This window comes from Echinops telfairi, unplaced genomic scaffold, assembly GCF_000313985.2.
Source record: "Echinops telfairi isolate 266 unplaced genomic scaffold, ASM31398v2 ScPeMD7_4;HRSCAF=17, whole genome shotgun sequence".
NCBI lineage: Eukaryota > Metazoa > Chordata > Mammalia > Afrosoricida > Tenrecidae > Echinops > Echinops telfairi.
In genome coordinates, this window is record NW_022103900.1 from 15,605,231 (window position 1) to 15,622,154 (window position 16,924).

A 16,924-nucleotide genomic window follows, 5' to 3' on the forward strand; every position below is an offset into this window, starting at 1 on the left:
GACCATCACAAAGCAAGAGACTCAAGAACTAGAAAGGCGAGGCTCACCTAGCCATTTATCCCTCTGCCCTTCAATTAACACCACTTGTGTTTATCGGCCAGGTTGGCACAATAAACTTTAACTGTCTCACTAGACAAGTTCCAGGGCACCGTACCTGCCTGACATGTGATAGAGAAGTTTCAAGAAATCCTTTTAAAAGGGAAACGAATTGGGAGAATCTATAAAAAAGAGGAAAAGGAAAAGAGTCAGAACTAAGTCAGGGTCATTAAAACTTAAGGATCCCATCGTGTGTTGGGCTCTGTTCTAACAACTCAATGTGCATTAACTCCATCCTCATCAGCCCTATAATGTAGCTACCATTATTTATCCCTGTTTTACAGAGGAGGGAAGTGAGGAATTGAAAGGTTAATAACTTGTCCAAGCTAGTAGATGGCAGAGCCAGCATTCAAACGAAGGCCTTAAACCAATTCCACCCCTTGTTGAAAACTGTATTTCCAGCCCAGACATACTGAATCAAAATCTATACCAAAGTTCATATATATATTCTTACATATATATGTACTACACCGGGAGGCCCCTTGTTAAAATGTCCATTCTGAATGGTATACGTGGAACGCACATTCTCAGGGGGAGGGGTGCAAACCAGAACAAACTAGCTTGAAGCTCTGACTCAAATCCAGAAGATGAGGCTTTGAAGTCCTGGCTCCAAGCAGCTGTACTACAGGCCCTCCAGTGGCCAATTCGGGGTTCTTAGTAACACTGACTTCCTGCCCAGGAAGGCCAAGCTCCAAAATGCGGCCTTCTGGGATTACACTGAGCCAAAGGTTCTCGAATTTCCTGGTGTGGCTGAGTCCCTTGGACCTCACCCCTAGGGATTCTGGTTTGAGAAGTTCCAGGTGTCCTTAATGCTGCTCCTCTGGGGCCCGCATAGGGAAAGGCTTTTCAATACCCGAACCTAGCTCCAAGTGTGAACCTTTGACTGCTATATTTCAACTGTAATTGATAACCAATAGACTTTAATGGACCAATTCTTTGGTCCCAAACTTAGTTTGCCTGCTGTCCCCTTTTCAGAAAAAGTGTACTGGTTATGCATTGGTCTTGGATCCTCATGGTCAGCAGTTCAAAACCTCCAGCAACTCCTCTGGAGAAAGAGGCTTTCTACTCCCATTAACAATTATAGTCTCGGAAACCCACAGGGGGTCGTTATGCGTCAGCATTGACTCAATGCTATGAGGTTAGAGGTTGTCAGGTCAGAGACAGCAGGCCCAGCTGTTGATAAAATAGCCTGCTTGAGGCCAAATCACCTTCCTTTGGAGCTTCCTGATCTTCCTGCCCTGATGGATGCGGGGCTTCAGAAAGTGGAAAGGCGGAATTAAAAGATAATGGAATTTTTCCATGAACTTTCTAAAGCTCCCATGTCTACTCTATCGACCTTGCTGCCTTGACTGGGATGTGTCTTGGTGCTTCACCTTCCACTGGGAGGATTACACAGGCATTAATATGCCTCCCAGTGTCACTTTACATGGAAAAAACAAGAAGGTGAGTTTCTCAAACTCCCAAACTTAGAGGCTGTGTTCTATGGCAAATACTCATTCATCCAACTGGAAGATTCCAGATTCACAAACATAGGAATTTAAACATAGGAATGAAAGGTTAGGCAGTGTACTTGCTGCATTATTTGTTTCTGCCAAAAGGCCATTGAAAAGCGATGGCCGACGCCGCATTCCGAAGGTTAAGAGAAGGCCCTGAGACCAGCGCTTGGATTATAACTGGGGTAAACACCTCTAGGTCTTGGTTTCCACGTAGGCAGTCAGAGCAGAATGACCCGCGAGTCCTTGCGGTCTGCAGGCCTGTGAATCAAATGTGGCATGTGTGACTGGGTTACAGGCAGGCCTTTCTAGGGGCACCAGGGACATGGCTGACAGCTTACATTGGGTTCTTCCTCTGAGGAAGCATGTGGGAGGTTCTGAGTGTATTTTTGTTTTGTTTTGTGCTTTTAATCATTTTTATTAGGGGCTCTTACATCTCATGACATTCCATACATTAATTGTTTTAAGCATATTCTGAGTGAATTTTTGAATCAGTCATATCGAGATCTATATCCTTGTTCCAAGAAATAGCTTAAAGGTTCTTTTTTTTAAATGCTACATGCATTATTTTTTAAAAAAACATTCCTTTCCTTATATGTGCATTTAATTGTGTAAAGAATATGAACTAGTAACATTATGTAATTTATAGAAATATGGAAAAACAAAACAAACGCACTGCTGTCACGTTGGTTCCAATTCATAGCTCTCCTGTAGGACACGCTAGAACTGCCCCTGTGAGTTTCAGAGGCTATAACTCTTTCTTTATGGGAGTCGAAAGCTCCATCTTTCTCCTGAGGAGCAGCTGGTGGTTTTGAACTACTGACATCACAGTTCGCAGCTCAACAGGTAACCACTACACCACCAGGGCTCCTTTATTAAAAGATTAAGAAGACACGACGCTTGGACTCTGTCTCCCAAAGAGGATAGTCAGTTGAACTCTAACTTCTGGCCATGTAGGCAGCAGGCCTCTGAACAGACACCTGCACAGACCACGGTTTGCTGACAACCGTGAGCGCCTTCGTTGCAGCCTCTTCGAGAGAGGTCAGTCTCTGCAAACTGAGCATGTGACACTGGGGGCCACTGAAGACGCCTGCGGTCAGGCAGAGGGCAGGCAGGGACACGCAGGTAAGCCAAGCAGCGCCGCTCATGAAGAATGCAGGGAGAGAAACTGGAAGCCGCCTGAACGTTTTCACCGAAAGTCTAAACCAATGTGTAGACTAGGAGTGAACTATGACTCCCTTTCCCCTCTGACCTCACTCTTAACCAAAGTACAGTCTGATCAAGTGGGTCAGCCTCCATTTTGGCAATTGCACGCATAGTGAATTGTAATATTTGTCAGCATGCTCAGCCATCAAACACTATGTAGTTCCTCTCTGTGCACCCATCTGCCTCCTTGTCAACAGAAACTGGCTGTGGAAACGATTGGGAAAAGAATGAGCAGATTGGAAGTTGCTACCAATTTAACACGCAGGCAACTCTTTCTTGGAAAGAAGCATATGTTTCATGTCACAATCAAGACGCTGACTTACTGAGCATCAACAGTGTGGCTGAGTTAACGTACCTCAAAGGTAGGTTTAGATTCTATCAGGTAAGACCGGTTGGTGGATTTGCCCCGGTGCTGCCTTTCTTCTGGTCTTGTCGTATCTGGGTGGGTTGTTTTGTGTATGTGTTTTTGTGACCTTCTCTTCTGATTTAAATCTTCACACTGGACCCCCACAAGCAAGAGCAAAACAAAACAGAGAAAGAACATATTCTGTTCATGGAAAAATGCCTCTTGTGATGGAGACTAAAGAGAGATTGGTGATCAGAGAACAGAAGATTGCAGCTCAGTGAAAGGATTCAAGAATCAACGTGGAACTCTCTGAACGCTGAAAAGTGGAGGAACTTTCTTTTTCCCCCAATCATTTTATTGGGAGCTCTTACAGCTCTTACCACAATCCATACATCACTCCATTGTACCAAGCACATTTGTATATATATTGCCATCATCATTTTCAAAATTTTTCTTTCTGCTAGGCCTTTGGTATCAGCTCCTCATTTTTTTCCTCCCTCATGAACCCTTGATAAATTATGAATTATTATTATTTTCATATCTTACATCGTCTACTGTCTCCCTTCACCCACTTTTCTGTTGTTTGTCCCCCTGGGGGTGGGGGGAATATGTGGATCATTGTGATCTGTTCCCCCTTTCTCCCCCCACCTTCCCCCTACCCTCCTGGTAGCGCTACTCTCATTATTAGTCCTGAAGGGTTTATCTGTCCTGGATTCCTGTGTTTCAAGCTCTTATCTCTACCAGTGTACGTGCTCTGGTCTGGTCTAGTAGTCTAGCCGAATTTGTAAGGTAGAATTGGGGTCATGATAGTGGGTGGAGGGGGGGAAGCATTAAAGAACTAGAGAAAAGTTGTATGTTTCATCAGTGCTATACTGCACCCTGACTGGCTAATCCCTTCCTTGTGACCCTTCTGTGATGGGTTGTCCAATTGTCTACAGATGGGCTTTGGGTCTCCACTCTGCCCACCCCCTCGTTTGCATCAATATGATTGTTTGTTCTGGGTCTTTGATCTTTGATGCCTGATCTCATTGACACCTCATGATCAAACAGGCTGGTGTGCTTCTTCCATGTGGGCTTTGTTGTTTCTCAGCTAGATGGCCGCTTGTTTATTTTCAAACCTTTAAGACCTCAGACACTATATCGTTTGATAGCCAGGCACCATCAGCTTTCTTCACCACATTTGCTTATGCACCCACTTTGTCTTCCATGTTTGTCAGGAAGGTGAACATCACAGAAAGCTGGGTTATTAGAACAAAAGGTTCTTGTGTTGAGGGAGGATTTGAGTCGAGGCCCAATATCCATCTGCTACCTTAATACTTAACATATAAATATATGTACATAGATCTATTTCCCTATCGTTCCATAAATATATTTGCATATGTACATGCCTGTATTTAGACCTCTATAAATGTCCTTTGCCTGCTAGTTCTTTCCTCTATTTCCTTTCACAAGGAAGGTAAAGAATATGACCAGCCAAGTTAAACTAGAAGTCTGCAGTAAAGAGTCCTCACCATTTTCATGAAGGAGAGTGCTCCTGGAAGGCACACGGAGTTTTAAAAAGTCTTAAGCAGCTTTAAGATGCGGCTTTCTACTCGCATAAGGAGTGGCAGCCTGTAGGGTTGCTCTGAGCCTGGACTGACTGGATGGCAGTGAGTGAGTGAGAACCTGGATTTAAGAACTTGGACATACTGAGTAGCATTTTCTTTATTTTGATGTGTTATAATTGGCCACTGTGATGAATGTGAAATGGTGTTCCAGGGTCCTTTTGCATTTCTTGGTAATGAATGTGGTTTCAAATCTTTTCTAGTGCTTATTAGGAACTCGGGCTTTTCCTCTTATTTTTTTCTGTTCATGCCCTTTACCCATTTTTCAACTGAGTTATTTGCCGTTTTCTTTATGGATCTGCTATAGATTTTAAAGTCCATTCAGGGTACTGATACTAAATGCCCCTTTACTGAAAACTACTCTGTGTGTAACACAGCGTTAGGAATAGTGAGGCTGACAGAAAATGAAATTAGATGTTTTTATAATCAAAGTGCTGGATCTTGTCTGGGAAATAAAAGTGGGACGTATACAGAGCATGACAGAGAATGTTAACCTCAAATATACTATAAATATACCTCTAGGTTATAGTAGCTACCCTTTGGAATCTTTTGTTCTCCTCTTTAACTTCCTCATTTCTGCATTTTTATTATCATTTTTTAGCTACTCTGTGTTTAAGAGTAAATTTCAGAGTTTCGTTTAACATCCACTTGGTCTTTTCTTTTTCTCTCTTTTTAATGATCATCTCGACCTTATTTAATGACCATATGATAATCATTATCGGATTATCTCTCTTCCTTTCTTTTGTTTTGTTTATGAGGGGGCATCCACACATTTATGGAGAAAATCCCATGAACTTTAATCCCACTTTTCCAGGAAATTTTTGAGGTCCCTTTATGTGATGTCTGTGATGTTATCACACACCTCATCTGATCTTTGGTTATTTGGGGTCCGTACATCAAATCTATTCTTGAGATGGTCTGGAAAGCCCAGGGGGTGGGGGAGATGCTCATGGTTATACATTGGTTCTCGTGGACTTAGTTTCATTGTCTCCAGCTTTAACTTGAAATTGCCTGTGAGCAATTGATGATCTGTTCCAGTCGACTCTGGCCTTGTTCTGACTGATGGCACCAAGTGGCTCCATCACACCTTTCCACCGATGTAGTTAATTTGTTGCCAGTGTACTCCATCCAGTGAGATTCCTGTGCATTCCTGTTATTAAAAAATGATGTCTACATTGAATAAGTCATTGGCCTTGCAAAATTCTATTAAGCAATCTCTGGCATTGATTCTATCATCGAGACCATAGTTTCAGTTATGAATCCTTCTTTGGCATTATAATTCGTTTTTATCAATGCACTTTGGTTGCATGTCCGATCAGTTTCAGACTGCAGAAGTTACTTAAAATCTTCCATTTCTTCATCTATGGCATTACTACCTGGTGCATAAATTTTAATAATAATAAAATTAACTGTTATTCCTTGTAGGCATATGTATATTACCAACTCGCTGACAGCATTGTACTTCAAGATAGATCTTGAAATGTTCTTTTTAATAACTAATGTAAAGCCATTATTCTTGAATTGTTATTCCTGGCTTAGTAAACCTTATGATTGTCTGATTCAAAAAAGGCTAGTACCAATTCATGTGCTATCACTAATGCCTACGATAAGATCCCTCATGGCACCGTGGGCTGGGCTGTTACCCACCACAACCCACCAGAGACTCTTCAGAGAAACACAAGGCTGTCAACTTCAGTAAAGGTTTACAGTCTGGGAAATCCTATGTAAGGTCGCCATGAGTCAGCATTTCAGACTGAAGACATTGGTGGAATGCTGTTAGATGCCATTGAGTCGGCTCCAACCCATAGTGACCCTGTGCAGAACAAAATGAAACCCTTCATAGTCCCGTGACATCCTGACAAATGTTCCTGTGCCTGAGCCCACTGTTGCAGCCACTGTGCCAATCCTCTCGTTGAGGGCCTTTCCCTCCTTCACTGCTCCTCCACTTTTCCAAGCATGACATCCTTCTCCAGGGACTGGTCCCTCCTGACAACAGGCTCAAAGTATAGGAGACAAAGTCTTGACATCCTTGCCGCTAAGGGGCATTCTGGCCTTACATCTCCCAAGACAGATCAGTTTGCCCTTGCAGCAGTCCAAGGTACTTTTGGTATTCTTCTCCAGCACCACCACTCACATGTATCCATTGTTCTTCAGTCTTCCTTATCCACATGCATATGAGGCAATGGAGGGTGCGGTGACTTGGATCAGGCACACCTTAGTCCTCAAAGTAACTTCCTTCCTCTTCAGTATTCTAAAGCGGTCCTGTGCAGCACATCTACCCAGTGCAATACAGCTGTTGATCTCTTGACTGTTGCTTCTGTCAACCTTGATTGTGGAGCCAAGCAAGATAAAACCCTTGACAACAGCAACCTTTTCTCCACTGATCATGAGGTTACCTATTGGTCCAGTTGGGAGGAATTCGGTCTTCCTTACATTGAGTTGTGTTCCATACTGAAGGCTCCAGACCTTGTCTGCATCAGCAGGGCCTTCAAGTCCTCCTCACTTCCTGTAAGCAAGGTTGTGCCATCTGCACAGCATGGGTTGTTAACAAGCCTACCTCCAATCCTGATGCCACATTTTCTTCATATAAGCCAGCTTCTCTGATGATTTACTGAGCATAGAGACTGAATAAGTATGGTGAGAGGATAAAACCCTGACACACCTTTCCTGATTTTCAACCATGCCTTCTGCCCTTGTTCTGTTTGCACAACAGCCTCTTGATCCATGTACACATTCCACGTGAGCATAATGAAGGGTTCTGGAAGTCTTATTCTTCTCAAGATTATCTACAGTTGATTTTGGTCCACACAGCTGACTGTGTGTACAGTCTATGAAACACAAGGAACGATCTTTCCGGCATTCTCTGCTTTGAGCCAAGATCCATCTGGCATCAGCAATGATAGCCTTTGCGCCACATCCTCTTCTGAATCTGACCTGAACTTCTGGTAGCTCCCTGTCAATGTAGTGCTGCAACCTTTGTTGGATGATCTTCAGCAAAATATTACTTGCATGTATGATCAATGCTATTGTTCTATAGTTTGAGCATTCTGTTGGGGCACCTTTCTTTGGAATGGGTAAAAATATAGATTACTTCCAATCAGTTGGCCAAGTAGCTATCTTCCAAATTTCTGGGCACAGACGAGTGAGTACTTCCAATGCTTCTTCAGCTTGCTGAACCATTTCAAGTCCTGGAGCCTTGTTCTTGGCCAAGGCACTCAACGCAGCATTTACTTCATCTTGTTCATATGCTACCTCCTTAAATGGTAGAATTTTGATGAGTTTTGGGTGGGGGGGTGGTTGGTACAGTAACTCTGGGTATTTTTTCCATCTTCTCTTGATGCTTCCTGAATCATTCAATTGCCCATAGAGAACTCACTGGTAGAATTCTTCAATTTCTTCATCACTAGCTTTTGTTGGTGTGCATAATTTGAATGATAGTTGTATTGTATTTCCTTAAAGGAGGATAGCTATAGTCCTATCACAGGCAACATTATACTCCAGAATAGATCTTGACATGTCCTTTCTGACAGTGAATGCAGTGCCATTCCTCTTGACTGTGTCATTCCCAGCATAGCCAACCATATGATTTTCTGATTCAGCATGGCCCATCATAGCCCATTTCAACTCACAAATGCCTAGAATATCAATCTTTATGCATTCCATTTGATTTTTGATAACCTCCATCTTTCCTAGATTCATACTTCGCACATTCCACGTTCAGATTATTAGATTTTTAAAGCTGTTTCTTCTTAATCTTGAATTGTGCCCCATCAGCAAATGAAGTTCCAGAATGCTCCACTCCCATAGCTTTTCTTCTATTCATGGAGAGCAACACCTCATCCATCATATTTCACATGCCTTCCAAACCAAGGAGCCCTCCTCTAGCTCTATCGCTGATCATGTTCTGCTTCCATTCCTTAGGCCTTCAGTATCTGACAATATTTCAAAGCTGTACGTCAGGTTTTCAGCAGCTCAATATCAGCAGCTAAAACCAGGCCATAAGATGACGGTGCAACAGACCATCAATGGCTCATGTGTAAGTTCAAGTTGAAGTTAAAAGAAATTCATGAGAGCCAAAATACAACCTTAAATCTATCCCAATGGATTGTTGAGAGCATCTCAAGAACACTTTTGACACAGGGAACAAAAATGGCAAAAGACTTGATGAGCTGTGGGAGGACATCAAGAGCATCATTTATGAAAAAAGTTAAAGGTCATTTAAAAGACAGGAAAGAAAGACAAGATCAAAGAGCATGTCGTGAGAGACACTGAAATTATAGAGGAGCTAAGGCAAATAGAAAATATGATGGTGTCAAAAAGCTGAATAAAAAGCTTAAAAGGGCAGCCTGAGAAGACAAAAGTCAAATATTGTAATGAAATGTGTGAAGACCTAGAGTTAGAAAAACAAAAGGGAAGAACACGTTCAGCATATCTTAAACTGAAAGAACTGAAGAAAAACATTCAAGCCTTGATTGCAGCATTGAAAAATTTTATGTGAAAAATACTGAATGATGCAGGAAACAGCAAAAGAAGATAGAAAGAATACACAGAGACACTGTACCAAAAAGAACTGGTCAGCATTCAACCATTTCAGGAGGTAGCATGTGATCAAGAACCAATGGTACTGAAGGAAGAAGTGCTATTAGCCAAAAACAAGACTGCAGGAATTGATGGAATACCAATTTAAATGTTTCACAAGACTAATGTACTAGAAGCACTCACTCATCTATGCCAGGAAACTTGGAAGACAGTTACTTGGCAAACTGACTGGAAAAGATCTATATTTGTACTCATTTCAAAGAAAGATGACCCAATAGAACGCTCAAACTATAGTAAAAGAACATGGATATCACAGGCAACTAAAATTTTGCTGAAGATCATCCAACAAAGGTTGCAGCACTAAATTGATAGGGAGCTGTAAGAGAGGCTGGCTTCAAAAGAGGATGTGGAACAATGGATATCATTGCTGATGCCAGATGTATCTTGATTCAAAGCAGAGAATACCAGAAAGATGTTTACTTGTGTTTATGGACTATGCCAAGCCATTCTGTTGTGTGAATCATAACAAACTATAGATAGCCTTGAGAAGAATAAGAATTCCAGAACACTTCACGTGGAACTTGTACATGGATCAAGAGACAATTGTGTGAACAGAACAAGGGTATACTGCATGGTTAAAATCAGCATAGATGTGTGTTAGGGTTGTATCCTCTCACCATACTTATTCAGTCTCTATGCTGAGGAACTCATCGGAGAAGCTCGCTTAGGTGACGAAGAATGTGGCATGAGGATTGCAGGTGGGCTTGTTAACAACCTGTGATATGTAGATGACACAACCTTGCTTGCGGGAAGTGAGGAGGACTTGAGGCCCTTGCTGACGACGATCAAGGATTAGAGCGTTCAGTATGGATTACAACTCAATGTAAAGAAGACCAAAATCCTCATAACTGGACCAACAGGTAGCACCATGATAAATGAAGAAAAGGTTGAAGCTGTCAATGATTTTGTCGCATTTGGACCCACAATCAATGCTCACCGATGCAACAGTCAAGAGATCAAAAGATGTATTGCACTGGCTAAATCTGCTGCACAAGACCTCTTTAGAGGATGCCATTTTGAGGACTAAGGTGCATTTGACCCTAGTCATGGTGTTTTCAATTGCCTCATCTGCATACAAAACTTGGACATGTTATAAAGAAGACCAGTAAAGAATCGATAGATTAGAATTGTGGTGCTGGTGAAGAATATTGAAAATACCATGGCCTGCTAAAAGGACAAACAAACCTGCTTTGGAAGAAGTATAACCAGAATGTTCCTTAGTGGCAAGGATGCTGAGATTTCTTCTCATGTATTTTGGACATGTTGTCAGGAGAGACCCATCCTTGGGGAAAGACGTCATGCTTGGTAAAGTGCAACGGCAGCAGAAGAGAGGAAGCCCCTCCTGGAGATGGGTGGGCACGGCAACTACAGCGATGAGCTCAAGCACAGGGACAGTTGTGAGGCTGGCACAGCACCTTGCAGTGTTTTGTTCCGTCATGCACAGTGCACTGTGAGTAGGACCTGACTTGATGGCACCTAACAGCACCAACATGAGTCAAAAGTAACCAAAGACAGTGGGTATTGGTAATGTCTAGGATAGTGATCTTTATGCATTCCATTTCGTTTTTGATGACTTACAGTTTTCCTCTATTCATAGTTCATGCATCCACCTTCCAATTATTAATGGACATTTCATGCTGTTTCACCTTATTTTGAGTCAGGCCACATCAGTAAATAAATGTCCTGAAAGCTTTATCCATCCACATCCTTAACATCACTTTTCTACGAGTGGTCAGCTCTTCCCCAGGTGCATGTTGAATGGTTTTCAACTTGAGGGGCTATTCTTCCAGCACTGTATCAAAAAGTGCTCATTAGCTGTTCCTAAGGTTTTCAATGGCCACTTTTTTGAGAAATCAATGTCCAGGTCCTCCTTCCAGTCTGTCTTAATCTGGAAGCTTTGCTAAAAGCTGTCCACTGTTGGTGATCCTGTTAGTCTCTGAAAAAACAGTGGTATACTTTCCGGCACTGCAATAACATGCTGCATGCCACAGTCAATCACACTGACAGAGGAGTGGCCAACATTCAATTCTGACAGACCTTGCTTATGCTATCATGGGGTGTGGGAGGATGGGGGTGGGGAGTAATTTAAAGTTCCTTGCAGTACTATGCTTAAGCTATCGTTCCCTTGTCCTTCCTCAAGAGATAATCATACCATTCATTTTCTTTCTTTCTTTCTTTTTTAGAAAATTAAGGCAAATTCTTAGTTTATCGCCCTTCTTAATTCCAAATTATCTGTATCTGTACTGTTATTCCCATAGCTTATTCAAGGCTAACTCTTTTCCCCAAATTCTGCATCTGCATCACAGTTTCCTCCACTCCATGTCTTCAGCCACTCTCTAGCCACTGGTTTCTGTTCCTAACCTATCCATTTGTTTAAATGTCTACTAAGAAAACTACTATTTTTTTCAGATCTATTTTCTGGATTCTGTTTACCATTAACTGCAACCTTGCTTCTTTCTTTTGCAGCCAAACTTCCAGAAAGAACCATGTGTCTTTGACATTCCCCTCTAAACTCCTGTTCCATCTCACGGGACTAATAATTAAGCCTGTATTCCCACTAATGTCTTTTGAGACACTTTCCTGCCCCTAGAATGTTGATGTTTGGCTGATTGAACTTGACCCCTTTCCTCTTTGCTGCTGATACTTCTCCTCTACTTTCCTGCCCCTAGAATGTTGATGTTTGGCTGATTGAACTTGACCCCTTTCCTCTTTGCTGCTGATACTTCTCCTCTACTCTGGGAAGCGATTCCACTCCCTGGGTTTCAGTTCCAGAAAAGTTACATCTCTCCGGTTCTAAAGATACCAGTAAGGCAAACACCGTGTGTAGTCAGAATCACTCTTGAAAGACCCTGGAAGTATGAATACAAGTTGTTATGTGTAAACTCCATCACAACGAAGATATACATATATATTATACACATATGTGAATGTGGGTACGTGTGTGCATAATAATACGCCCTACATGATTTTCTGGGAGGAATGCAGAAATTCATGTCAAGTGCTTCACTGCTAGAAACATAGCAAGAAATGTTACAGATTCCAGCCTACTAGTCCTCCCTATTGGTCAACCTGGTCTTTTCTTTCATAGACCATGTCACCCGTTGCACTAACCCTTCAACTTCTGGCCCTACAGCAAGTCATCAAGTTCTTCTTGATGCTGATAAAGCCTTGCCAAGTTCTTGAACCATGCTATTGAGTTTCTGGGCAGTGATGGGAAAATCCTTACAATAGTTCCTACAGTCATTCCATTTTTCCAGTATGCACAGACCCATACCCGTCCAAACATGATTGCACTCATTGCTTCAGGGCATATGCACGTTAATGAGAATATTGGCCATTGCCCTTGCTATTTAAATTATTTCCACTTCTCTGCTTTTCCCTCTTTTGCTGAAGTCATCTGGTTGTAAAAGGGTACATTTGAATGATGCCTCTCCTTTGTAACGTGTGTGTGTGTGTGTGTGTGTGTGTGTGTGTGTGTGTGTGTGTACCTGAATCCTATTCTATAGCTCCAGCCTAAATGCCTTTGTACTCCAGGCCCATATATTCTTTTAAAACAATTCCTGGATATATTTTTAGCCAAACACCTGCAATGCTTTATCATTTGGGGGACTCGTATCTGTTCCCTTCTACTAGTTTGAACTTCCCATAAGCACCAGACTTTGTCTTTTGGGTATATATAACCTGAACACCTGGAAAATGATATGTGCGTGATGAATTTAAATGGTCAGTCTGGAACACAACCTGATCTTCAAAATCTAGATGTACTTGAAGTTGCTTTTGATAAATCTGTATTGGTATAGGTAGATTAAAAGTAGATAGTACTACTCTGAGGAAATCCAGTTCTTAGAAGAAAGAGAATTAGACAAGCGAATGGAAAACTCAATGCCTCATCATAGGACTCAGAAAGCAGAATTAAATTCCTCTCTCAGCTTCGGAGTTTCTCAGTAGTCTGAAGACGTGCTGTCTATTAATATCTATGGTGATGCCTCCCCTAGATGTTCCTGCCTTAAAGGGAAGGCTTTAAGATTATTTTTAATGTTTGGCTTAGACCATAATTGAGATCATTTTGTCACTAAAAACTTTTGTTTTACAGGGAAAGAAGGCATTGCTAGAGTTTTCTGGATTGGCCTGAATCAACTGTACTCAGATAGAGGCTGGGAGTGGTCAGACCACAGACCACTCAACTTCCTCAACTGGAGTCCAGGTAACTTCTTCCCCTGTCCACCTTTCAAAGATGAAAACTTAAAAAGAATGAACATGAAATAAAGAAAGAAAGAATGTTCAACTCAGTGAGAGCTTAGGAAAATTTTGAATTTTGACAATTCTTGTTAGGGTCACCTCTCCAAAGAATCTTCTCCTAACCCTTTCTTTATCACGTCGCTGTTAGAACCACACTGCACCACCCCACATATAACTGCGCATTTATCCCTCCTCATCTCTAAGCAACCCTGTATTGTTAGATAAAAGCAAAATGAGACCCAACACATGACCTGCAAGCCATTCTTTGTCCTTTTGGGGACTTGCCATATTTATAACTGGTCCATATTGTGTTCCATATGTTATTTGACTTTAACATGAAAATATTCCTGCATGTTCAGACTCTTATTATTTCCCCACCATAGTACCTAACTACTAACCATATAATGTTACATCTATTACATGTAAATACCACACAGAAGAGTTTGTGGTGAATAAATAAAACCAAAAGAAGAAAGCATACTTGGTATTCCTCAAGCTGAAAGAATAGAAGAAAAAGTTCAAGCCTTGAGTTGTAATACTAAAGGATCCTGCAGAAGGAGGAAAGAAAAAGAATATAGAAAAGATACAAAGACATTATACTAAAACAAAAACAAACTGAGTTCAGGAAGCAGTATATTATCAAGAACCACTGGTACTAAAAAAATGTTTTAAAAAGAACCATTGGTAATAAAGGAAGAAGTCCAAGCTGTACTGAAAGCATTGGCAAAAGCCAAGGGCCTAGGGATTGATGGAATCCCAGTTGAAATGTCTCAGCAAACTGAAGCAGCCCTGGAGGTGCTCCCTGGCTTATGCCAAGTAAGTGAATGACAACTCCCTGGCCAAGCAATTAAAGAGACTCATCATTTTGTCCATTCAAAAAAAAAGTGGTTCAACCAAATGAGGGAATTAAATAACAATAACATTACTATTACACACAAGTAACATTTTCCTGGAGGTAATTTTAGAAAACATTTATAATAGTACATTGACAAAGAACTGCTAGAAACTCTAACCAGATTCAGAAGAGGATGTGGAATGAGGGATATCTTTGCTTACATCAGATGTCGCTCAGCTGTAAGCAGAGAATGGCAGGACTATATTTATCTGTCATTCCTTGATTATGCAAAGGTATGTGGGTGCACCGTGACAAATGTGGATAACGTGAAAACAGAACTCCCAGCACCCTTCATTGGGCTCTTTGAGAATCTGCACGTGGACGAAGAGACAGTCGTTTGAACAGAACAAGGAGATGCTTGGGGGACAATCAGAAAAGGTGTACACAAAGCAGGGTAGTGCCCATTCACCATCCTTAGTTCACCTGTACACTGAGCAAATAATCCAATAAGCTGGACGCTGTGAAGCCGAATATGACATCAGGATTGGCAGAAGGTTCATTAACCACCTATGATCTGCAGATGGCACAATTCTGCTTGCTGAAAATGGAGAGGACACGAAGCACTTACTATTCAATAGCAAAGCCTGCAGCCTTCAGAATGGATTGTAACTCAAGGTAAAGAAGGGGAAAAAACAAAAACCAAGAAATGTTACAACTGTACCAGTAAGCAACAACATGATACATCGAGAAAGGTTGTCGAAGACTCCATTTGACTTGGATCCACTATCAATACTCATGGAAGCAGCCGTCAAGAAATTAAGGCTGGTACAAAAGACCTCTCTGAAGTGTTAAAGAGAAAAGATGTCTCTGTGAACTAAGGCACACCAGACCCAAGTGATGGTGTCTTTAGTCCCGTCGTATGCATGGGAATAAATAAGGAATACTGAAGAAGAACTGATGCATTTGGCTTATGGTGTTGCCCACAAACACTGGACTACCAGAACACACAGACCGCCAGAAGGAGGAACAGTCCTCACTTGGAAGAAGAAGTACAGTCAGAATGCTCCTTAGCAGCGAGGGGGCAGAGACTTTCCACAGGTTCTTCAGAGGGGCCAGTTCCTGGAGAAGGGCACGGTCAAGTGGAAGCTCAGTAGAAATAGAGAAAGACCCTCAGGGATGAAGACGGAAGCAGTGACGGCAATAATCGGCTCCAACATGGAGGGATGGTGCTGAGGATGGTGTAAGCACGGGCAGGGTTTGTTCTGTTCTACATGGGATCCCTGTGAGGTGGGACGGACTCTATGGCACCCAGCATCATGGGTTCCCAAAAGACAGATTGGGAATAAACATGATTTATTCTAACTGAATTCAAAATGTAGCCCCCGACCCCATTTCTAACTGACTATCCTGTCATTCAAGATACACCAAGCGCACGCACTATAGGAGGATCCAGCTGTGCCCGAATGGAGGCTGAGTCTGGTCTGTGGGAGAGCTTTTCCTGTGAGGCCCAGCTGCCCTACGTCTGCGAGAAACCACTGAATCACACAGCGGCGCCAACAGGTAGCCTTTTCACAGACCATCTTGAAGCCAGTTTTGTAAAGTCCTTGCAGATGCCTCTTGCTGCCCGTGCAGAAAAGCATTCATTTTGGACCGTGTGTTTAGCTGTCACTGCTGTAGATGAAGAAGGCTGGGATGAGGCGAAGGAGAGGATTAAGTTGAAACATGCTTATGCCCATAAAAAACAGAGATACTCTAGATTTAAATTTTTATTTCGGTGTAGGGGTGACTTTTAAAGGCCAGGCTTTCAACTCCCATACCGAGCTATAATCTGGGCATCCCACAGGGACAGTTCTACCCTGCCTTCTAAGGTCGCTATGAGGCAGAATAGCTTCGATGGCTGTGAGTTACGGAGCACAGTGACTTTTACAAGGTGGCGCCCCGGCCTGGAGCCTCAGCACCTCGGAAGCTATTAGAAATGTAAAGTCTCGAGATCAGGACCCAACCCAGCGGCGTGTTGTTGGTGTGTGCATCCCTGCGGGTGCACAATAGGACTGCTCCCTCCAGTCTGCTAGGCGTTCGCCTTTCACACGCAGGTCTCCAGGCCTGTCTCCCGAGGCACTTCTGGCGAGTTCCAACCACCAACCTGCCAGCTCGTCCCCAGACCCCGTGTGTGCCACCAGGGACTACCTGAAAACCCAAACTCACGAAAACCAAAGCTCACCAGTGTCGAGTCGAGTCCGACTCATGGATACCCTGTAGAGCAGGTTTCTGAGACTGTAACTCTTTCGAAACGCTTCAGAAAGCCTGGTTTTTCTCCCTCGGAGCGTGGTGGTTGTGAACTGCTGACCTTTCAGATTGCAGCCTGTATTAGTCTAGGTACTTTAGAGAAACAAATCCACAGCAACTCATGTATGAGAGAGTTTTATGTAAAGAAAGTGTGCATCACGAAAACATCCCAACCCAATGTTACCCAAGCCCACAAGTCCAACATTAACCCATTAACCCA

At 42.5% G+C, this 16,924-nt stretch overlaps 1 protein-coding gene across 1 annotated transcript in view; it reads left to right on the forward strand.

Annotated features, from left to right (window-relative positions):
• The window catches only part of LY75 (lymphocyte antigen 75), a 114,339-nt gene that overhangs the window by 13,100 nt on the left and 84,315 nt on the right, over positions 1-16,924 (forward strand). Inside the window, 3 exon segments of the mRNA XM_045298610.1 lie at positions 2,993-3,157; positions 13,438-13,548; positions 15,838-15,978. Coding sequence (XP_045154545.1) covers positions 2,993-3,157; positions 13,438-13,548; positions 15,838-15,978 — 417 coding nt within the window.